The following is a 19,986-nucleotide window of genomic DNA, read 5'->3' as shown; positions in this document are numbered from 1 at the left end:
CTATTTACACTTCATCTACCCTGCTGGCATTTGTGCGATGAATACTGCAATGCCAAGATTTGGCATGTGTCAAAAAAACAAGTTATAGAATAAAAAACTAAAATAGTGCACAGTTTGTAAAAGAATGTATGTGAAAATGACTGAGGTGAAGTGTCATTTTCACAGTTGCAGGTATCAATAGCTGAATATAAAATCCCCAGATTTAGGAAGGTGAGCATTCACCAGGAAAACAAACTAAACACGTAGGCTCTATTTTACATTTCATAATACTTCTCTTACACCAGGTCTTTGTGTACAATAAACATCATGAATTTAAAATCAGAAATCAACCCATGATAAATGCGCTCAATGAGACCTGATTAAGACGACATTTTCGTATAAACAGATCACAGCAAGAAAACCTGACTGTCATAGCATAATCATTGACACGACATGAGGCAAAGCAGAAGAATGACTTCAATGTACAGAATAGATGTAAAGCATCTCTAAGAAGGTTTCAGCAGATCAAACTGAGTTCAGCACCAAGGACAGAGAAACAAGGAAGGTATCATTCAGCAACCTTTCCCAAACTAGAAAACAGAAAGGGCAAACAAACAACCAGATTGAGTCAAATACACTAATGAATAACTGTCTCAGAAACATTTAAATGTTGTGTGTATATGGCAGAAAAAAATCTAGCTGACATCATGGCTTCTGAACAACCAAAACACCGATTGAAGCTCAATTAAATCACGACAAACATCAAGGAAAAGAAGAATGAGACAAATCATTTCAGGGGAGAACACAATTATGGCTCCTTCAGGCTGTATGTCACGAGTTCAGTGAAATGAAATGTGTTCCTACCTCAGGAGAACCATCACAGTCTCCAAACACATCTGCAAAGTCTGATGGACTTTTCCTCAGAGTCTGGTCAGCAGGCAGTGTGTTGTCATTGTAAGATGTCACAAACTTAAAGTCGCTGGTTCTAGATCCTGTTGTCAGGTATGCGTCATAGTTGTAAGCGCTGCGCAAAGTTCCAGTGCCGTCAACGTCTGCGTAATTAGGAGGGAGATAAGCGCTGGGGATGGCAACTGCTCCATCAAACAACAGTCTGGGCTTTCTCCTGCGACAAAACCTCACACCGAGGATGATGATGATGAAGGTCAGGAAAAAGGTGGACACAGACACCAGCGCGATGATCAGATAAGAAGTCAGTTTGGAATTCTTCTCGTCATAAGAAATGTCCTTCAGTTCTGGCACCTCAGCCAAGTTATCAGAAATAAGTAAATACATGGAACAGGTGGCAGACAGAGAGGGCTGTCCGTTATCTTTCACTGCCACAATAAGGTTCTGTTTCATGCTGTCAGATTCAGAAATGTCCCGCTGTGTCCTGATCTCTCCGCTGTGGACACCGATAGTGAAAAGTCCCGGATCGGTGGATTTCACTATTTCATAGGACAGCCAGGCGTTCTGTCCGGAGTCCGCGTCCACCGCTATCACTTTGGACACCAGAGAGCCTCCGTGTGCAGCTTTGGGGACCAGCTCGGTCATGAAGGAGTTGCCCTCCGGGGCGGGGTACAGTATCTGAGGAGAGTTGTCATTCATATCCGATACGAACACACTGACGGTCACGTTGCTGCTGAGAGGAGGAGAACCGTTGTCTCTGGCCATCACCTGCACTTTAAAACTCCTGAACTGTTCATAATCAAACGACCTCACAGCGTGGATCACCCCCGTGTCTCCGTTAACAGACACATAGGAGGACACCGGGGCACCGTTCACCTCACCGGGTAACAGAGAATAAATCACTGTACCGTTTTGTCTCCAGTCGGGGTCTCGAGCAGTAACGGAACATAAAGTGGAGCCGGGTTTGTTATTTTCACTCACATATGCGCTGTACGACTGTTCCTCAAACACAGGTGGGTTGTCGTTGATGTCTGCTACAGATAACTGAACAGTTTTAGAGGAGGACAGAGGTGGAGATCCCTCGTCAGTGGCAGTGATTGTAATGTTGTAATCAGACACTAGTTCACGGTCCAGTTGTCCTGTGGTCACCAGAGAATAATAGTTTTTAATAGAAGGAACCAACTTAAAAGGGGCTCCTTGCTGAATGGTGCAGCGGACCTGTCCGTTACTCTCTGAGTCTCTGTCCTGCACGTTAATGATGCCCACCTCTGTACCAGGTGACACGTTCTCAGGTATGGGGTTAGTCAGGGATTTCAGTTTTATAACCGGGGCGTTATCGTTTATATCAGTAACATCTATGATGGCTTTGGCATAAGAAGTTAATCCCAAACCATCTTTGGCTGTGACACGGAGTTCAAACGATGAGGCTGTTTCAAAATCCACCATTTTGGTCAATTTTATGTCACCTGTTTTCGGATCTATGGTAAACATGGATTTAACATCTTCTGAAATGTGTCCAAAATGATAAGTAACATCTCCATTTAGTCCTTCGTCAGCATCAGTAGCACTAACTGTCAGCACGAAAGTATCAAGCTGGGAGTTTTCTGGGACACTGGCTTTATAAACGGCCTGGCTGAACACTGGGACGTTATCATTAGCATCCAGTACAGTGATGTGAATGACTACAGTACCTGATCTTTGAGGAGAACCACCATCTAGAGCTGTAAGTAGCAGGTTAATTTCCTTTAAGTTTTCACGGTCGAGCTCTTTGTTCAGGACAAGCTCCACAGAATTTGTTCCAACGCTCAGAATAAAATGATCATTACTTTGGAGGTTGTACGTCTGGACCGAGTATTTGCCTATATCTGCATCATGTGCTTCTTCTATCGGAAAGCGAGCACCTTTGACCGCAGATTCTCTTATGTCAATACGGATAAATTCATTATTAAATTGCGGAGAGTTATCATTTATATCCTGGACATGCAGACTTATTCGATGTAATTCTAAAGGACTCTCTAACATGAGCTCCTGTTTTAAAACGCAGGATGCTTTGTCTCCACAAAGGCCCTCTCTGTCAATCCTCTCGGAAACAGTCAGATCCCCGTTACGGAGGTTTATGGCGCAATGACGTGTGTCACTTCCATCGGTATCAATGCGGGCCTTTCGAGCCGAGAGTCTGCTTGTTTCAAGTCCAAGGTCTTTGGCGATATTTCCGATCACGAATCCGCGTTTCATTTCCTCCGGAAAAGAATAGCTAATGTCCCCATATGCAAAACGAAAAGAAAGGAGCAGTAGAGCGGCGGCACAGCTTTGCAATAGGGGTCCCCTCATGGCAGCCATGACGCCGATCTGAAACAGTAAATGTTTCCTTGTTGGTGTACAGGAACACAGCGCAAAAAACACGACTTAAACCCCAGGATTTAAACCTAAATCAGCACACTCCAAACCAGGTCTCTGCCTCTCGATCAACTGCTGCACCTTCAGTCACGTCATGCGTCGACAACAGTGGGTGGATGTTGTCCCACAGTCTATTACAGCTGGTGCATAGCGACATCGCGAGTGTAATATAGAAAGTGCACTCTTCCACAAACAGCTGAGTCTCCACAAGCCAATATAAATAGCATGAGAAGTACGTCATTTAAAAGGGAAAAAAATAATTGAAATACGGTATTTTAAGATATGTCAGAATGATCAGACAAAAAGGGGCCAACACAGTATTATTTTCTCAGGGTACTTCATAGTATGCGCTGCTTTTTAGGTGGGAGAACATAGACTCATATCTACATGAACAGATTATTCTTGATATATAATACAACATCTATATAGTTTAGTGTTGAATGAATACATGTTTGCACTTAAATGTTTCCTGAAATGTTGTGACAGCTATTCAGCCAACTGCTTTGGCCACAGATTGTGAAAATTTGTAAGGACACTGAAATAGTGGAATTATCAACTACAGTGTTTAAAAATTGACAGGAATGAGTGAAGCGTCACACAAACTATTGAACCGAAATTTATTTACTGAGCAGTGTCAAAGAACAATGGAAAAATAATAAGTTATCAAGGGCAAAAAACAATTAGATTTGGAGAATTTGAATCACTATCCTCTATGTCACCGGTATTTAAATGTTATGTCGACTACTGAGGTGTATTTACAAAACTCAACAAGTTGGGCGATCAGGACAACTTTAATGCAAAATGCAGCTGATATTGGAAACAAATTCTTTAGCACTGTAACACCAGTAAGTTAATTGCCATGTACGTGAATCGGAAATAGGTAGCATAGTGTACAGGACAAGGAATATGAAGATGACATCAAAAACATACGATGAAACAATTACGAATTTGTTGAATGTGAAGACTCCTTGAATATGAGAAGCATTGCACTGGAGGAGAAGGAAGATGATGGACAACATAAATGAAATACAACAACCCCTAGAAGTATGAGCACAAATATGATTTAAAGATATTGGGCGATTTCCTATGACAATGGAAAGAAAGTCTCAATCTGGAAAAATCAAGCGCACAAAAACAAGCACTGAGACCAAGACACATTAAAAATATACTGCTGAACTTAAATTACAGGAAAGTGCCAACAATTTAAATGTTTTCGATCACCAAAAATGCATATTAAACTGGTCCATCATCCCTTTTAACATGGTGGCAGTAACTAAACCTTTTATGAGAACAAACTAAATAAAGAGTCAATAAATGTGCCAAGATTCATAACCCACAGCAACAACACTGCCTAGAAGTCTGTTCAATTAAGGAAATGCAATAAGGATGGACCAACAGGCATCTGTGGAAAACTATTGCACAATGAAGCAAAGTGCATCTCAGAACCGATTCATCAGCGATATAAGATGATAGTGATTCAAAGAACGATAAATAGTTCAACATAACTGTTACTGTAACCAATGAGGTGGATAAAATCATATAATCACAGCAGAAATTGCCAACATGCATCAATCGTATGCCTATTGAGGTAAAATGCTTTTTCACATTTGAAGAAGTGAAAAAGTGTGGCATTTTTTCTAAAAATATGATCCATATGATAAATCACATGTTTAACGTTCCTACCTCAGGAGAACCATCACAGTCTCCAAACACATCTGCAAAGTCTGATGGACTTTTCCTCAGGGTCTGGTCAGCAGGAAGTGTGTTGTCATTGTACGATGTCACAAACTTAAAGTCACTGGTTCTAGATCCTGTTGTCAGGTATGCGTCATAGTTGTAAGCGCTGCGTAAAGTTCCTGTAGCGTCAACATCTGCGTAATTAGGAGGGAGATAAGCGCTGGGGATGGCGACCGCTCCATCAAACAACAGTCTGGGCTTTCTCCTGCGACAAAACCTCACACCCAGGATGATGATGATGAAGGTCAGGAAAAAGGTGGACACAGACACCAGCGCGATGATCAGATAAGAGGTCAGTTTGGAATTTTTCTCGTCATAAGAAATGTCCTTCAGTTCTGGCACCTCAGCCAAGTTATCAGAAATAAGTAAATACATGGAACAAGTGGCAGACAGAGAGGGCTGTCCGTTATCTTTCACTGCCACAATAAGGTTCTGTTTCATGCTGTCAGATTCAGAAATGTCCCGCTGTGTCCTGATCTCTCCGCTGTGGACACCGATAGTGAAAAGTCCCGGATCGGTGGATTTCACTATTTCATAGGACAGCCAGGCGTTCTGTCCGGAGTCCGCGTCCACCGCTATCACTTTGGACACCAGAGAGCCTCCGTGTGCAGCTTTGGGGACCAGCTCGGTCATGAAGGAGTTGCCCTCCGGGGCGGGGTACAGTATCTGAGGAGAGTTGTCATTCACATCCGATACGAACACACTGACGGTCACGTTGCTGCTGAGAGGAGGAGAACCGTTGTCTCTGGCCATCACCTGCACTTTAAAACTCCTGAACTGTTCATAATCAAACGACCTCACAGCGTGGATCACCCCCGTGTCTCCGTTAACAGACACATAGGAGGACACCGGGGCACCGTTCACCTCACCGGGTAACAGAGAATAAATCACTGTACCGTTTTGTCTCCAGTCGGGGTCTCGAGCAGTAACGGAACATAAAGTGGAGCCGGGTTTGTTATTTTCACTCACATATGCGCTGTACGACTGTTCCTCAAACACAGGTGGGTTGTCGTTGATGTCTGCTACAGATAACTGAACAGTTTTAGAGGAGGACAGAGGTGGAGAGCCCTCGTCAGTGGCAGTGATTGTGATGTTGTAATCAGACACTAGTTCACGGTCCAGTTGTCCTGTGGTCACCAGAGAATAATAGTTTTTAATAGAAGGAACCAACTTAAAAGGGGCTCCTTGCTGGATGGAGCAGCGGACCTGTCTGTTACTCTCTGAGTCTCTGTCCTGCACGTTAATGATGCCCACCTCTGTACCAGGTGACACGTTCTCAGGTATGGGGTTAGTCAGCGATTTCAGGTATATCACTGGTGCATTGTCATTCACATTAGTGATGTCAATAATCACCTTTGTTTCAGAAGAGAGACCATAACCATCTTTGGCCTCAACAAAGACTTCATATTTGCGTCCCTCTTCATAATCTATGTCACCTGACACACTGATCTCTCCAGTTTTCTCGTCGAGTGAAAAAAGCTTTTGTGATTTGTCAGAGAGTCGGCTAAATTCATATGTAACCTCTCCATTAACACCTTCGTCTGCATCTGATGCACTCACAGTGATAACTGGAGTTTTCATAGGTGAGTTTTCTGCTAAGGTGGCTGTATATACGGCCTCAGTGAACACTGGGGCGTTATCATTAGCATCCAGGACAATGACGTGTATGACTACTGTCCCGGATCTCTGAGGAGAGCCTCCATCTACAGCTGTCAGTAATAATTTCATTTCCTGCTGCTCCTCTCGGTCTAATTCTTTATCTAAAACCAGCTCACCATATTTACTGCCAGCACTTGTCGTCTGAATACTGAACACAAAATGAGGGTTTTGTTCCAAAATGTAGCTTTCAACCGAGTTCTTGCCTATATCTGCATCTTGTGCTGCATTAATACGATACCTAGCTCCTTTGGCAGCTGACTCTCTAATTTCCAGTTTAATAACGTCCTTCGGGAAATTTGGTGCATTGTCGTTTACATCCTGCACCTGCAGAGACAACCGGTGGAGCTCCAGTGGATTCTCTAACAGTAACTCGAATTTGAGAACACACGAAGGTTTTTCTCCACAATGCTCTTCTCGGTCGATTCTCTCCGCAACGACTAAATCCCCGCTTCGAAGGTTTATCCCGATAAATTTTATCTCGTTTTCTTCCATGTCTACACGAGCTTTGCGTGCAGACAGTCTGGCCACCTCGAGTCCGAGATCCTTTGCGATATTTCCGATAACAGATCCGCGTTTGAGCTCCTCCTGTATGGAATAGCTCAGGTCTCCGTGTGCGTAGCGCACCACATAAAAGAAAAAGACAAAGCCGTAGCTTTGAAGAGCGCTACGTAAATGCATCATCCTCACAGAGCACCACATGAACTGAAACACGTCAGCTTCGAACATTAAAATACGTTATTCAATCGATGAATTTCGTCCAGGCCTTTGTCGTCGGTGTTGCAGACTACACAGAACACAGGGATGGTCGCCACAAATGTTGGGTGGAGTGCAAAGCTGACTGAATATTTGACTCCTGAGCTGGTCTATACTGACACCTTGAGTGAACATGAAACATAGCAGTTTCATAAAAAGTGATGGAATTTTCTTACCACATCATCAGGTTGTGTTGCCTCAATGTTTTAATAAAAACGAGATATGATGAAGCTTTTGATAAGTGTGACAAGACGCTAAATAGTTTTATATAATTTCAAAGTTAAGTAAGAGGCATGTTGTTCGTGTAATACGGTTTGATGGGCAGGATTATGTTCCTGTTGTCTTTTTTCGAAAGTAGAAAGAAAACGTTCAGCAAATGTTAAACAGTGTTTTCCGATATATCTTTGTATGTGTTACACAGTAAATACAACAGGTTCGCTTGGAAGCAAAACACCCTTTCCCTCTCTCCCTCTCCAATTAGAATCAAACAGATTCTAATGAATTATATTGTAGTGAAACATGCAACAATCTACCTCCAGAGTCCTCCAAAGACCATTTAAATCACAGATCAAGTTCTTATTAAAAACAGATGATTTAGTCAAACAACCAGACAACAGTAGAAGACACAATGCAAGTTATTTAGCACTGATAGAATCAATTATGTTTTCGAGTTAAATGTAATATGGGGGATTGAAACAGAAGGGAAATAACAAGTGTCAGACTGTAATGTAAAACGCTTAAAATGTGAGGAAATAAAAGACAAATGTAAGGTGCTCATGACAAGACATCAAACAAACACCAGGCAACTTCAGCACCAAGGACAGAGACAAGAAACAGAACAAGGTGCAGCTCTACTCAACAGACAAAAGCAGAGACTCCGAAGCTGTGTTGGACAGAAAACTTTGAGGAAAATATTACGAAGTATAGACCAACAGCCGACTCAAATATACACGTGACCTGAAATATCTACATACGACATTAAAACCCTCAGAATCCCAAGCAGTTTCTGGCCGTTTTTTGCTTCTGTCACATTTTTATTCACTGTGGTCTCATTTTTCACTGCAAAGTGAAGTGCTGCACCTCTATAGATACATCAGCTATAGGCTGATGTAACCCAATTATGTCTTCATACAGTGTACCAAAATTTAAAAGCTATAAATCATTAGAAAAAAGAAAAAACGGAAATTGAATTTCTGTGATTTTATCTTTTTTAGAAATTGAAAAAATAAGGAATTAGTGTATACACCACATTTTCAGGTACCTCAGGCCTAAGGAACATAGAATATACGAAAATAAGTTGTTCAATTTGACCTGAAACAAGTTTTGTAAGGCACTGAGAGCAGCCTGCTCGTTGGTGCTGATCAGCTCTGAGCAGACATGTTACGCCTGCAAGACAATGCCATGGGACGTAATATTCAAAGAATTCTTGAAGCGCGTATACTCGGCGTATGTCCGTCATTCAGGGCTTCCCCAAAGCAGTAAGTAATTGTAAGTAAGTAATTATTTGTTTCTTACAGAATTTAGATAGAGTAAACGGTTTATTTTCTGCACATTTTCAAAGAAGACATGGCAATCAAAGCGAGGTTGATGAAATTCTCCCCTCTTGTCCGGCCTGTTTAGACATGTTGCGCTTGTCGCTTGTGATACATTCAGGTACCTTCGGAAACTGGAGAATCTGACGATTACGCCAGTTTTTGGATAGGACAAATGGTTTGTAAATGCTAGTCATTTAAAAATAACTGGTATTTCGAGCTCACTGGCGGGCTTGGGATTCAGATTAAGAAAACATTTTTTCTGAATTATACACGCGTTGTTACCACAAACAAACGTATGATCAGGCTACTCAGACAAAAAGACGGCCAACAAGCCACATGCATATTTTATCAGTATATCTGGCTTGAAAATAAAGATGTTTCTTAACAACCGTCACAGCCGTTAAAAGAGTGTGTAATAATCATCACCACCACCGCCACCACTACATTAGAGAAATACAACTGAAAATAGTAAATTAAAAGACAACCAATGCGTCCTCAGGGTGGAAAATACGAGGTCTGTCAAATGAAATGTGGTCCTACCTCAGGAGAACCATCACAGTCTCCAAACACATCAGCGAAGTCTGATGGACTTTTCCTCAGAGTCTGGTCAGCAGGCAGTGTGTTGTCATTGTAAGATGTCACAAACTTAAAGTCACTGGTTCTAGATCCTGTTGTCAGGTATGCGTCATAGTTGTAAGCGCTGCGTAAAGTTCCTGTGCCGTCAACGTCTGCGTAATTAGGAGGGAGATAAGCGCTGGGGATGGCGACCGCTCCATCAAACAACAGTCTGGGCTTTCTCCTGCGACAAAACCTCACACCCAGGATGATGATGATGAAGGTCAGGAAAAAGGTGGACACAGACACCAGCGCAATGATCAGATAGGAGGTCAGTTTGGAATTCTTCTCGTCATAAGAAATGTCCTTCAGTTCTGGCACCTCAGCCAAGTTATCAGAAATAAGTAAATACATGGAACAGGTGGCAGACAGAGAGGGCTGTCCGTTATCTTTCACTGCCACAATAAGGTTCTGTTTCATGCTGTCAGATTCAGAAATGTCCCGCTGTGTCCTGATCTCTCCGCTGTGGACACCGATAGTGAAAAGTCCCGGATCAGTGGATTTCACTATTTCATAGGACAGCCAGGCGTTCTGTCCGGAGTCCGCGTCCACCGCTATCACTTTGGACACCAGAGAGCCTCCGTGTGCAGCTTTGGGGACCAGCTCGGTCATGAAGGAGTTGCCCTCCGGGGCGGGGTACAGTATCTGAGGAGAGTTGTCATTCACATCCGACACGAACACACTGACGGTCACGTTGCTGCTGAGAGGAGGAGAACCGTTGTCTCTGGCCATCACCTGCACTTTAAAACTCCTGAACTGTTCATAATCAAACGACCTCACAGCGTGGATCACCCCCGTGTCTCCGTTAACAGACACATAGGAGGACACCGGGGCACCGTTCACCTCACCGGGTAACAGAGAATAAATCACTGTACCGTTTTGTCTCCAGTCGGGGTCTCGAGCAGTAACGGAACATAAAGTGGAGCCGGGTTTGTTATTTTCACTCACATAAGCGCTGTACGACTGTTCCTCAAACACAGGTGGGTTGTCGTTGATGTCTGCTACAGATAACTGAACAGTTTTAGAGGAGGACAGAGGTGGAGAGCCCTCGTCAGTGGCAGTGATTGTAATGTTGTAATCAGACACTAGTTCACGGTCCAGTTGTCCTGTGGTCACCAGAGAATAATAGTTTTTAATAGAAGGAACCAAATTAAAAGGGGCTCCTTGCTGAATGGTGCAGCGGACCTGTCTGTTACTCTCTGAGTCTCTGTCCTGCACGTTAATGATGCCCACCTCTGTACCAGGTGACACGTTCTCAGGTATGGGGTTAGTCAGTGATTTCAAACTAATAACAGGTGGGTTATCATTGACATCTGTTATATCCAAAATAACTGTACTATATGAGGTAAGACCTGGTCCATCTTTTGCTCTTACTCGCAGTTCAATGGAGGTCTCAGTCTCATAATCTACAGAGCCGACTACTCTTATCTCTCCGGTCTTATGATCAAGGGAGAACAAAGAGACATGGTCTTCAGATAAATGATCAAAGTTGTATGTAATATCACCATTGGGTCCCTCGTCTGCATCAGTAGCGCTCACTGTAACAACTACTGTATCTACCGGAGAGTTTTCAGGCAGACTGACTTTATAAATGGCCTGGCTGAACACTGGAGCGTTATCATTAGCATCCAGCACAGTGACGTGAATGGTCGCAGTGCCTGATCTCTGTGGGGAACCACCGTCTACAGCTGTAAGCACTAGTTTCAGTTCTTTCTCTTGTTCTCGGTCCAATTCTTTTACCAAAACCAGTTCGGAGTGTTTTCTTCCACCGCCCTCTGTAGCTACATTAATGGTGAAATGCTCATTATTTTGTAAACTGTAGCGCTGTACAGTATTTGTACCAATATCTGCATCATGGGCTTCAGTCAGTGGAAATTTAGCTACCTTTGAATCGTTGATTCTGTTATTTCAAATGAAATCAAGTCTTCACCGAACTGCGGGGCGTTGTCATTTATATCCTGCACATGGATGCTGACACGATGAAGCTCCAAAGGGTTTTCCAAAACAAGCTCCTCTTTTAAAACGCAAGTCGCCTTCTTACCACAAAGGCCTTCTCTGTCGATCCTGTCAGTAACAATCAAATCTCCAGTGCTCAGATTAATATCACAGTACCGCTTGTCATTCCTGTCCGTGTCAATGCGAGCTTTACGCGAGGAAAGTGTGGCAGTCCCGAGGCCGAGATCTTTGCCTATATTTCCAATTACAGATCCGCGTTTCATCTCCTCTGCGACAGAGTAGCTCACGTCTCCGTACGCGAAACGCGGGCTGATGAAAAGGAGAAAAACACAACAGCGAATCATAGAAAATCCTCTGTGCACTGTATTCCTCATGATCGGCCAAGCGTTAATCCTTCCCTTGCCAGTCGAAGTGAAAAAAGACGGTTACATAGGACGTTGAAATTAACTATCCAAATATCACCACGATGTCGGCCTTTTGTACCTTACCCAACCTACAGACACACCGCACAACAATAACGCCTTGCAATGGTGGAAAAGAATGGATGAAGCAGCGGACACTCTGGGCCTTTGTTGGTGCACAGTGACACCAAGAGTTTCAGTCAGTTATAGCACCGCAAACTAAAACAAGTTGAAAACTCCACTGGCAATATCAAGGCAAAACCTATTGTTGAACAGTCATTATTTGTATCTCATAATGAAAACATTGAAAATATTGTTCAATATGATCATTACTATAAATGACAAAACTCAAACTGTTGTGACTGCTTCATCTGCGGAGGCTCCAGTGATATTTAGTGACTACTGACAAACTGATTTTGCATTGCGTTCTTCATAAACTGTTAATCAAATCGACCCATGTTATATACTATCACAAAGGACACTGAACTCCACTTCACCAACTGCTTAATTTGATTGCTCATTGAAAAAATAATGCATCACAATTTGGTTCAATAATGAAATAATGTGTGCACAAACACTCTGACTAACTCCATTAAAAATGCAATAGAAAATTGTGTCAAAAAAAAAGTTTAAAAAAGTGGGGTTAATGAAACACAATGCTCATCAGTGTCACCCACCTCTGACTTTTAGATTAGTAATCAGCATGACTCAATTTAGCACCACATGCAGGGAGAAAGAAATGTCAAAAGGCGACAAATGAGGGAGACATGAAACCGGCTTCACTATTTTTGCAGTGGAAACATTGTTTATAAGTGTTCACATAATCATTATAAGCTGGATTTATTTTTCCAGGTGTGTGCTATTCAAAGGAGGTTATCGATTATAGCAGTAGTCAGATTGAACGTGCTTGTAAAATCCATCACAAATATCAAAATTTAATACTGCAACTTCAACCGTTGTGCAGCATATACTTGCTTAAACTTTGGCTGAAAGATGTGCAAATTATTTATTTGATTTTATGAAAAAGGCCACCATAACAACCTAAAACTGACAGTAATGTACAGTTTTGCTGTGTAGATAGGTGATGAAAATCTCATGAATAGATGGAATGGTGATGTATCATTATAACTTCAGTTTAAAAACTTTTTCTATTAAAATAAAACATTAGTTTTAAAGGACTTCATGATGTGACTCACAATTTTAATTTCTAAATGATGAGACTCACTTGGACAAAGGCATAGCTCATTTTATACAACTCAATGTCATTTGCCAACAGAAAAATAAAGTAGATTGCAACAACTATCTTGACTAAAAAGTGAAATCCAACAATTGTTGATAAGTCCATTGTGTACTGTCATGAAGTTTAAACAGCAGTTTTGTATTTCTTAGTCCACCTGATCATCAGATAACACAATAAGTGAATACCAAGCCAATAAAACAGGCCATGGCCATCATCACTCTGCTTAGTTGCAGCATGAAAATGATACAGGCAAAGAATTCCGGTGATCGTCCAAATGCTGTTCAGTCTCCTGGTTAATTATGTCAACAATATTATGTTGTATGGTTAAAGATGTGAAATGGAATTATTAGGAAACTTAATCAACCCATAGTGTTGTCAGGAATAAGAGTGTAGCTATTCTGTAAATTATCCTGTAGTAGACCACTACCTCTATGGACACAAACACACATACTCAATTGAAAGAAACAAAGTGTAAACTTAACAGAATTCCGAACAGAATGCAAAGCTGCTGTGCAACTGCTCTGCTTGCTTAAGAAAAAAATAATCAGTCAAGACTACAAATGATCAGTAAACACCGCTGATTATGAAGTGAGGTAGCACCAGTTCAGTCATCATACAATGACATCTGAACATTTATGAAACTACTGTCACAACACTATTATTCAAGGTTCGTGTAGTCATCAAATGTCAAATTCTTAATCAAAATACATGCCTTTTAAGCATTCCTCATCTGTATTGAAGGCTTTACACAATACATGGGTAGACAAACCGATGGCTGGTGTGCAGAGCACACTGAATATTTGATTCCTTAGCTGGTCTTTAGTGACCTTGTGAGTAAAAATTAAACATAACACTTCAGAAGTGAGTATTAACACATTATAAAGTTACTTAGTCAAGTTTTAATGAAAACAAATTTCAATAAAGTATCTAAAAAAAGTGTAATGAAGCACTACTATGATTAGAAATGCAAGATGCTCTCTCTCTTTCTCTCTCTCTCTCTCTCTCTCTGACACACACACACACATACAAACACACATGCAAACACTCTCCCTCTCTCTTTCAATAAAATAAAACAAAATAGATTTCGATATTTAATCAAGAAACAGGCACAATTCTGCCTCCAACAGCCTCCAAAGACAACTTGAATTACATAACAAGCTCTTTATAAAAAAAATAAAAGATACATCATGCTTACAAATACAACAACAAAATAAAAACAATGGACTGACATCACTTGATGGAATATAAAATTTCAGTTTAACTTTACTGTAGATCCACCAAAAGAGGAATAACCATACTTTATATTATATAGTATAAGTAACATTAACAAAAGTAAATGGAAGTAATTCGTTAATTAGATACACTTACAAAAAGAAATATTACCCACTGACCAAAATCAACTTTCGGCTAATTTCACTGATTTTGTCCCCCCTCTTTTTTTCACTATATGGCAGAGCGTAGATGTAATAACACATCTAAATGTTTAGTACAAAATGTAACATAGGTTCAGGAAGACACTTTTCTAACTAGAAAGGTAGATGATGGATATAAGTTGCTCCTGACTTCAAAAAAGCCAGAGCAAAGTTCAGCACCAAGGACAGAGACACAAAGAACAAGCTGCTGCTCTATTGAGAAGACACAGGCAGAAACACAGATGCTGTGTTAACAAATAGATTGCTTTTAGGGAAAGGATGCAAACGACATCAACAGCCCTCTACTCAGATTACCACATATAATCAAAGATCTGCTTCCCACAGTATATTCCGATGGGTGACCATGCAGTTTGTGAGTTTAGAAACCAATTAAAGTAATTTATACAAGGTGACTTCAGCTCAAATGGATGTTATATTTTAAAGGATCTTCAAAAAAGATGAAGGGGAGTACAAATTATAACAGTTCCTTCGGTTATTGGCTGGATCATTGGGATGAAGTCACACGGACACATGTGCCTACCTCCGGAGAAGCATCACAATCTCCAAAGACATCTGCGAAGTCTGAAGGACTTTTCCTCAGCGTCTGGTCAGCAGGCATTGTGTTGTCATTGTAAGATGTCACAAACTTAAAGTCACTGGTTCTAGATCCTGTTGTCAGGTATGCGTCATAGTTGTAAGCGCTGCGTAAAGTTCCTGTGCCGTCAACATCTGCGTAATTAGGAGGGAGATAAGCGCTGGGGATGGCGACTGCTCCATCAAACAACAGTCTGGGCTTTCTCCTGCGACAAAATCTCACACCCAGGATGATGATGATGAAGGTCAGAAAAAAGGTGGACACAGACACCAGCGCGATGATCAGATAAGAGGTCAGTTTGGAATTTTTCTCGTCATAAGAAATGTCCTTCAGTTCTGGCACCTCAGCCAAGTTATCAGATATAAGTAAATACATGGAACAGGTGGCAGACAGAGAGGGCTGTCCGTTATCTTTCACTGCCACAATAAGGTTCTGTTTCATGCTGTCAGATTCAGAAATGTCCCGCTGTGTCCTGATCTCTCCGCTGTGGACACCGATAGTGAAAAGTCCCGGATCGGTGGATTTCACTATTTCATAGGACAGCCAGGCGTTCTGTCCGGAGTCCGCGTCCACCGCTATCACTTTGGACACCAGAGAGCCTCCGTGTGCAGCTTTGGGGACCAGCTCGGTCATGAAGGAGTTGGCCTCCGGGGCGGGGTACAGTATTTGAGGAGAGTTGTCATTTACGTCCGATACGAACACACTGACGGTCACGTTGCTGCTGAGAGGAGGAGAGCCGTTGTCTCTGGCCATCACCTGCACTTTAAGACTCCTGAACTGTTCATAATCAAACGACCTCACAGCGTGGATCACCCCCGTGTCTTCGTTAACAGACACATAGGAGGACACCGGGGCACCATTCACCTCACCGGGTAACAGAGAATAAATCACTGTACCGTTTTGTCTCCAGTCGGGGTCTCGGGCAGTAACGGAACAGAAAGTGGAGCCGGGTTTGTTATTTTCACTCACATATGCGCTGTACGACTGTTCCTCAAACACAGGTGGGTTGTCGTTGATGTCTGCTACAGACAACTGAACAGTTTTCGAGGAGGACAGAGGTGGAGAGCCCTCGTCAGTGGCAGTGATTGTGATGTTGTAATCAGACACTAGTTCACGGTCCAGTTGTCCTGTGGTCACCAGAGAATAATAGTTTTTAATAGAAGGAACCAACTTAAAAGGGGCTCCTTGCTGAATGGAGCAGCGGACCTGTCTGTTACTCTCTGAGTCTATGTCCTGCACGTTAATGATGCCCACCTCTGTACCAGGTGACACGTTCTCAGGTATGGGGTTAGTCAGCGACTTAATAAATGTAAGTGGGGTGTTGTCATTTACATCGGTTATATCAATTATCAGTGTAGAGGATGACACTAATCCAGCACCATCTTTGGCTGTAATTTGCATTTCATAAGCGGACAGCTCCTCATAATCTATTGATCCACTGACTTTCACTTCACCGGTTGTCTGATCAAGTGAAAATACGTTATTATTTTCATCTGAAATGTGATCAAATTCATAAGTCACCTCTCCATTAATTCCCTCATCTGCATCAGTTGCGCTCACAGTGACCACTACAGTGTCTACAGCAGAGTTTTCAGGCAGACTGGCTTTATAAACGGCCTGGCTGAACACTGGGGCGTTATCATTAGCATCCAGCACAGATACATGAATGACTGCAGTACCTGATCTCTGTGATGTGCCTCCGTCTGTTGCCACTAGCACAATCGTTAGCTCCCTCTGTTGTTCTCTATCCAACTCCTTCTCTAAAACTAACTCGCTGTATTTCCCCCCTCCGCTTTTTGCAATAACATTCAATCTGAAGTTTTCATTTGCCTCGATACTATAGCCCTGAATAGCGTTCTGTCCGACGTCTGCATCGTGGGCCTCGTCTAGACGGTAGCGACTTCCTTTGGGAGCTGATTCACCAATTTCAAATTTTATTGTGTTCTTTTTAAACTGTGGTGAATTATCGTTGATATCTTGAACGTGAACACTGATGCTGTGCAGCTCTAACGGATTCTCCAAAACGAGTTCTTGCTTCAAGACGCAAGACGCCTTCTTACCACAAAGGCCCTCCCTGTCAATCCTATCGGCAACAATGATATCCCCGGTACTCAGGTTAATGTCACAATAGCGTTTGCTGTTTCCGTCTGCATCAATACGAGCCTTTCGAGCACCCAGTTTGCCGACCTCAATTCCCAGATCTTTCGCTATATTTCCAACAACAGAGCCGCGCTTCATCTCCTCCGGAAAAGAATAAGACACATCTCCACAGGCGATTTGCAGCGCCAGAAGAAATAATCCAAAGGAGGCGACCAGGCGGACCGCTGAGAATGCTTTGTGTCCCATTGTCGGGCAAGACCGGGCCGAATCCACCAGAAGCAAGACTTGTAAAATAAAAATACCCAGACAGCCGGAATCCTCGTCAAATAACAAGTGCTAGTCCGACTATAAATGGTGCGACTTCACCGTTTTTAACTGACGATGACTCTGTCAGGATCTGGAAATGTGTACCGCGTAGGGCAACATGATCTAATACCATTAAGTAAAGCTAGTGGACAGCGACACTGTGAGTGAATTGTGGGTATTACAAAAAACTTGAATAATAAAGTACTCGAATGAGAAAGACAAAAAACACCATAGTCCAGGCAACGGTAAGATCCAAACACAAATAAATGACCATTACAAATGCAGAGGGGAAGCTTCTGTGTTATTTACCTCCGTGAAACTGCTTTATTGCACATGTGAGCTGGGATCTATAAGGGTCGATATGGTTTCACCACCATGCATAAATACCACGGTATAAATAACGCACAGCAAAGGTCAGGCCGCAATTCACCGGACACTGTTTCTTTTTCTGTTTTCCCACCTATCTGGGCGATTGACAATACAAGGGCGTGGTCTTCACGTCAATCACGTGTCTCCGGTGAGAGTTATTGTCGCTGATTACACCCCAGTGAGATTAATACTATGCAAGTGTTCCTAGAAGTGCAAATGTAACCCAGGTTATTTTCTACAGTTTATAGAGTTACAAATGTTCCCTAAATGCATCACTTGAAAGTTAAAGGAGAACTTCGGTCGATTTAAACATGCTGCTTCATTGCTCAAGCTACCCTTGACTTGCCAGTACCGAAGACGCGAACACATTTGGTCCAACCATTACAGAGCTCCGTGAACGGAGACTTAGCATTGACAGCTAACAGCATGGGGTCAGAACTTTACACTGTGTTTTAAGCGTCTTAACATGCTCCACATCTCACACCAAAAGTTATGCAACATCAGCAGACACTTTAGCACACAGCACTGTAGCGTGTATGACTCAAACTGAATAAAAAAGTAGTTAAAACAGTGTGTTTGTGCAAGGAGCTACTTACCTGTTTGTTGACATCCGTGTGTTCCGGTAGCTAGACCAAACTAGTCAATCCGTCGAGCGTGCACTTACTCCCTCACTGGCGGAGACGGAAACGTAATCCAGCATTTTTGTGTTTATGTTCATAATGTACATGTCCATGTTACAGCCTGTCATGAGCCATGAGCCTTACAATAGCCTGTTAAGCCTGTTAAGTGCACACTCGATGGATATGCTAGTTTGGTCTAGCTACCGGAACACACGGATGTCAACAAACAGGTAAGTAGCTCCTTGCACAAACACACTGTTTTGCCTACTTTTTTATTCAGTTTGAGTCATACACGCTACAGTGCTGTGTGCTAAGGTGTCTGCTGTTGTTGCATAACATTCGGTGTGAGATGTGGAGCATGTTAAGACGCTTAAAACACAGTGTAAAGTTCTGACCCCATGCTGTTAGCTGTCATTGCTAAGTCTCCGTTCATGGAGCTCTGTAATGGTTGGACCAAATGTGTTCGCGTCTTCGGTACTGGCAAGTCAAGGGTAGCTTGAGCAATGAAGCTGCATGTTTAAATTGGCCGAAGTTCTCCTTTAAGTCCTTAAGCGGCGCACAGGGAGGTTCCTCATGAAAAAAACACAACCCCCCAATGGTCACCGCAGAGCATGCAGCTAAGACAGGTGAATAAATTAGACTTGGAGAACGCAAAACAACTTCATGATGAATTTCCCAAAGTTGACGTGAAAGTGAGAGGAGTTGGTAGTGTTGCCAAGAGAGGGAAATTACCGAGTTGCCAAATTACTGTTGAGAAGAGTCACCGACAGAAACTCCGACGGGCATTGTCTGCAATTAACGTGGATATCCTGGTGAGTTAACTGACTAGCATCACAATTTAGATGTGAAACTGTTGAGTATTGTGTTACTTTTATTTACGAGAATCGTAAAACAAAAACTAGTCAGGATATTGTGTATGAGTGAGGTATTGAGTATGCTGTGGTTGATATTGATGAGCTTTTTAGCCGCCCACATTATCGGCTTAATTGCGGCCTAGAAGCTAAGTGCTACAGTCATAGCCGCTGCTGTAGCTCAGGTAAAGCGGATGAGTTTACTGTGTGTATTTGCAATGTTTAAAGCTGGTATGTATGCACTGTAAAGTGTTAATGTGTGTTATTTTGAAATCCAGAAGGTTGAGAGTTGTAAGAAAGACACTGAAGATAGTTCATTTCAAAAATGTTATTGTACTTATTGTAAGTAATCATTTCATTTCCATGATTAAGTAAAGAGAGAGTTTTAAACTGAAGAGTAATTGCTCCACACACACACGTGTGCAGGCTGGTTTGTTTTTAGGGACTATACAACCGCAGTCCAGACCTTCGCTGCTCGTGGGTGCTGCGGTTTCCCCTGGGTGCCGATGTGTGCCGTTCCAAGGTGCTAGTAGGAAGCACGAGGCCTGGAATTTG

At 42.4% G+C, this 19,986-nt stretch overlaps 3 protein-coding genes across 11 annotated transcripts in view; all 3 read right to left on the bottom strand.

Annotated features, from left to right (window-relative positions):
* LOC115568600 (protocadherin gamma-C5-like) overlaps positions 1-19,986 on the bottom strand; it is a 281,207-nt gene that overhangs the window by 237,226 nt on the left and 23,995 nt on the right. Inside the window, exon 1 of one of the 9 annotated variants that reach the window (XM_030396064.1) lies at positions 15,132-17,723. The exons of the other annotated variants lie outside the window; for them this stretch is intronic. Within the exon in view, the coding sequence (XP_030251924.1) occupies positions 15,132-17,531 (2,400 nt within the window). The 5' untranslated portion in view covers positions 17,532-17,723. Of the gene's footprint in view, positions 1-15,131; positions 17,724-19,986 lie in introns of those variants that run through there. 9 annotated transcript variants of the gene reach the window in all.
* Positions 811-3,409, bottom strand: LOC115569286 (protocadherin beta-16-like). Its single transcript, XM_030397313.1, has one exon. The coding sequence runs from the start codon at positions 3,223-3,225 to the stop codon at positions 811-813; it is 2,415 nt and encodes an 804-aa protein (XP_030253173.1). The 5' UTR covers positions 3,226-3,409.
* LOC115568612 (protocadherin beta-15-like) lies at positions 4,930-7,530 on the bottom strand. Its single transcript, XM_030396111.1, has one exon. It carries the CDS (start codon positions 7,402-7,404, stop codon positions 4,945-4,947), a length of 2,460 nt encoding a protein of 819 aa, XP_030251971.1. The 5' UTR covers positions 7,405-7,530; the 3' UTR covers positions 4,930-4,944.

This window comes from Sparus aurata, chromosome 18 (genome assembly GCF_900880675.1).
Source record: "Sparus aurata chromosome 18, fSpaAur1.1, whole genome shotgun sequence".
NCBI lineage: Eukaryota > Metazoa > Chordata > Actinopteri > Spariformes > Sparidae > Sparus > Sparus aurata.
The sequence above is the reverse complement of the archived record's forward strand: the minus strand, read 5'-3'. Positions and strand labels throughout refer to the sequence as shown.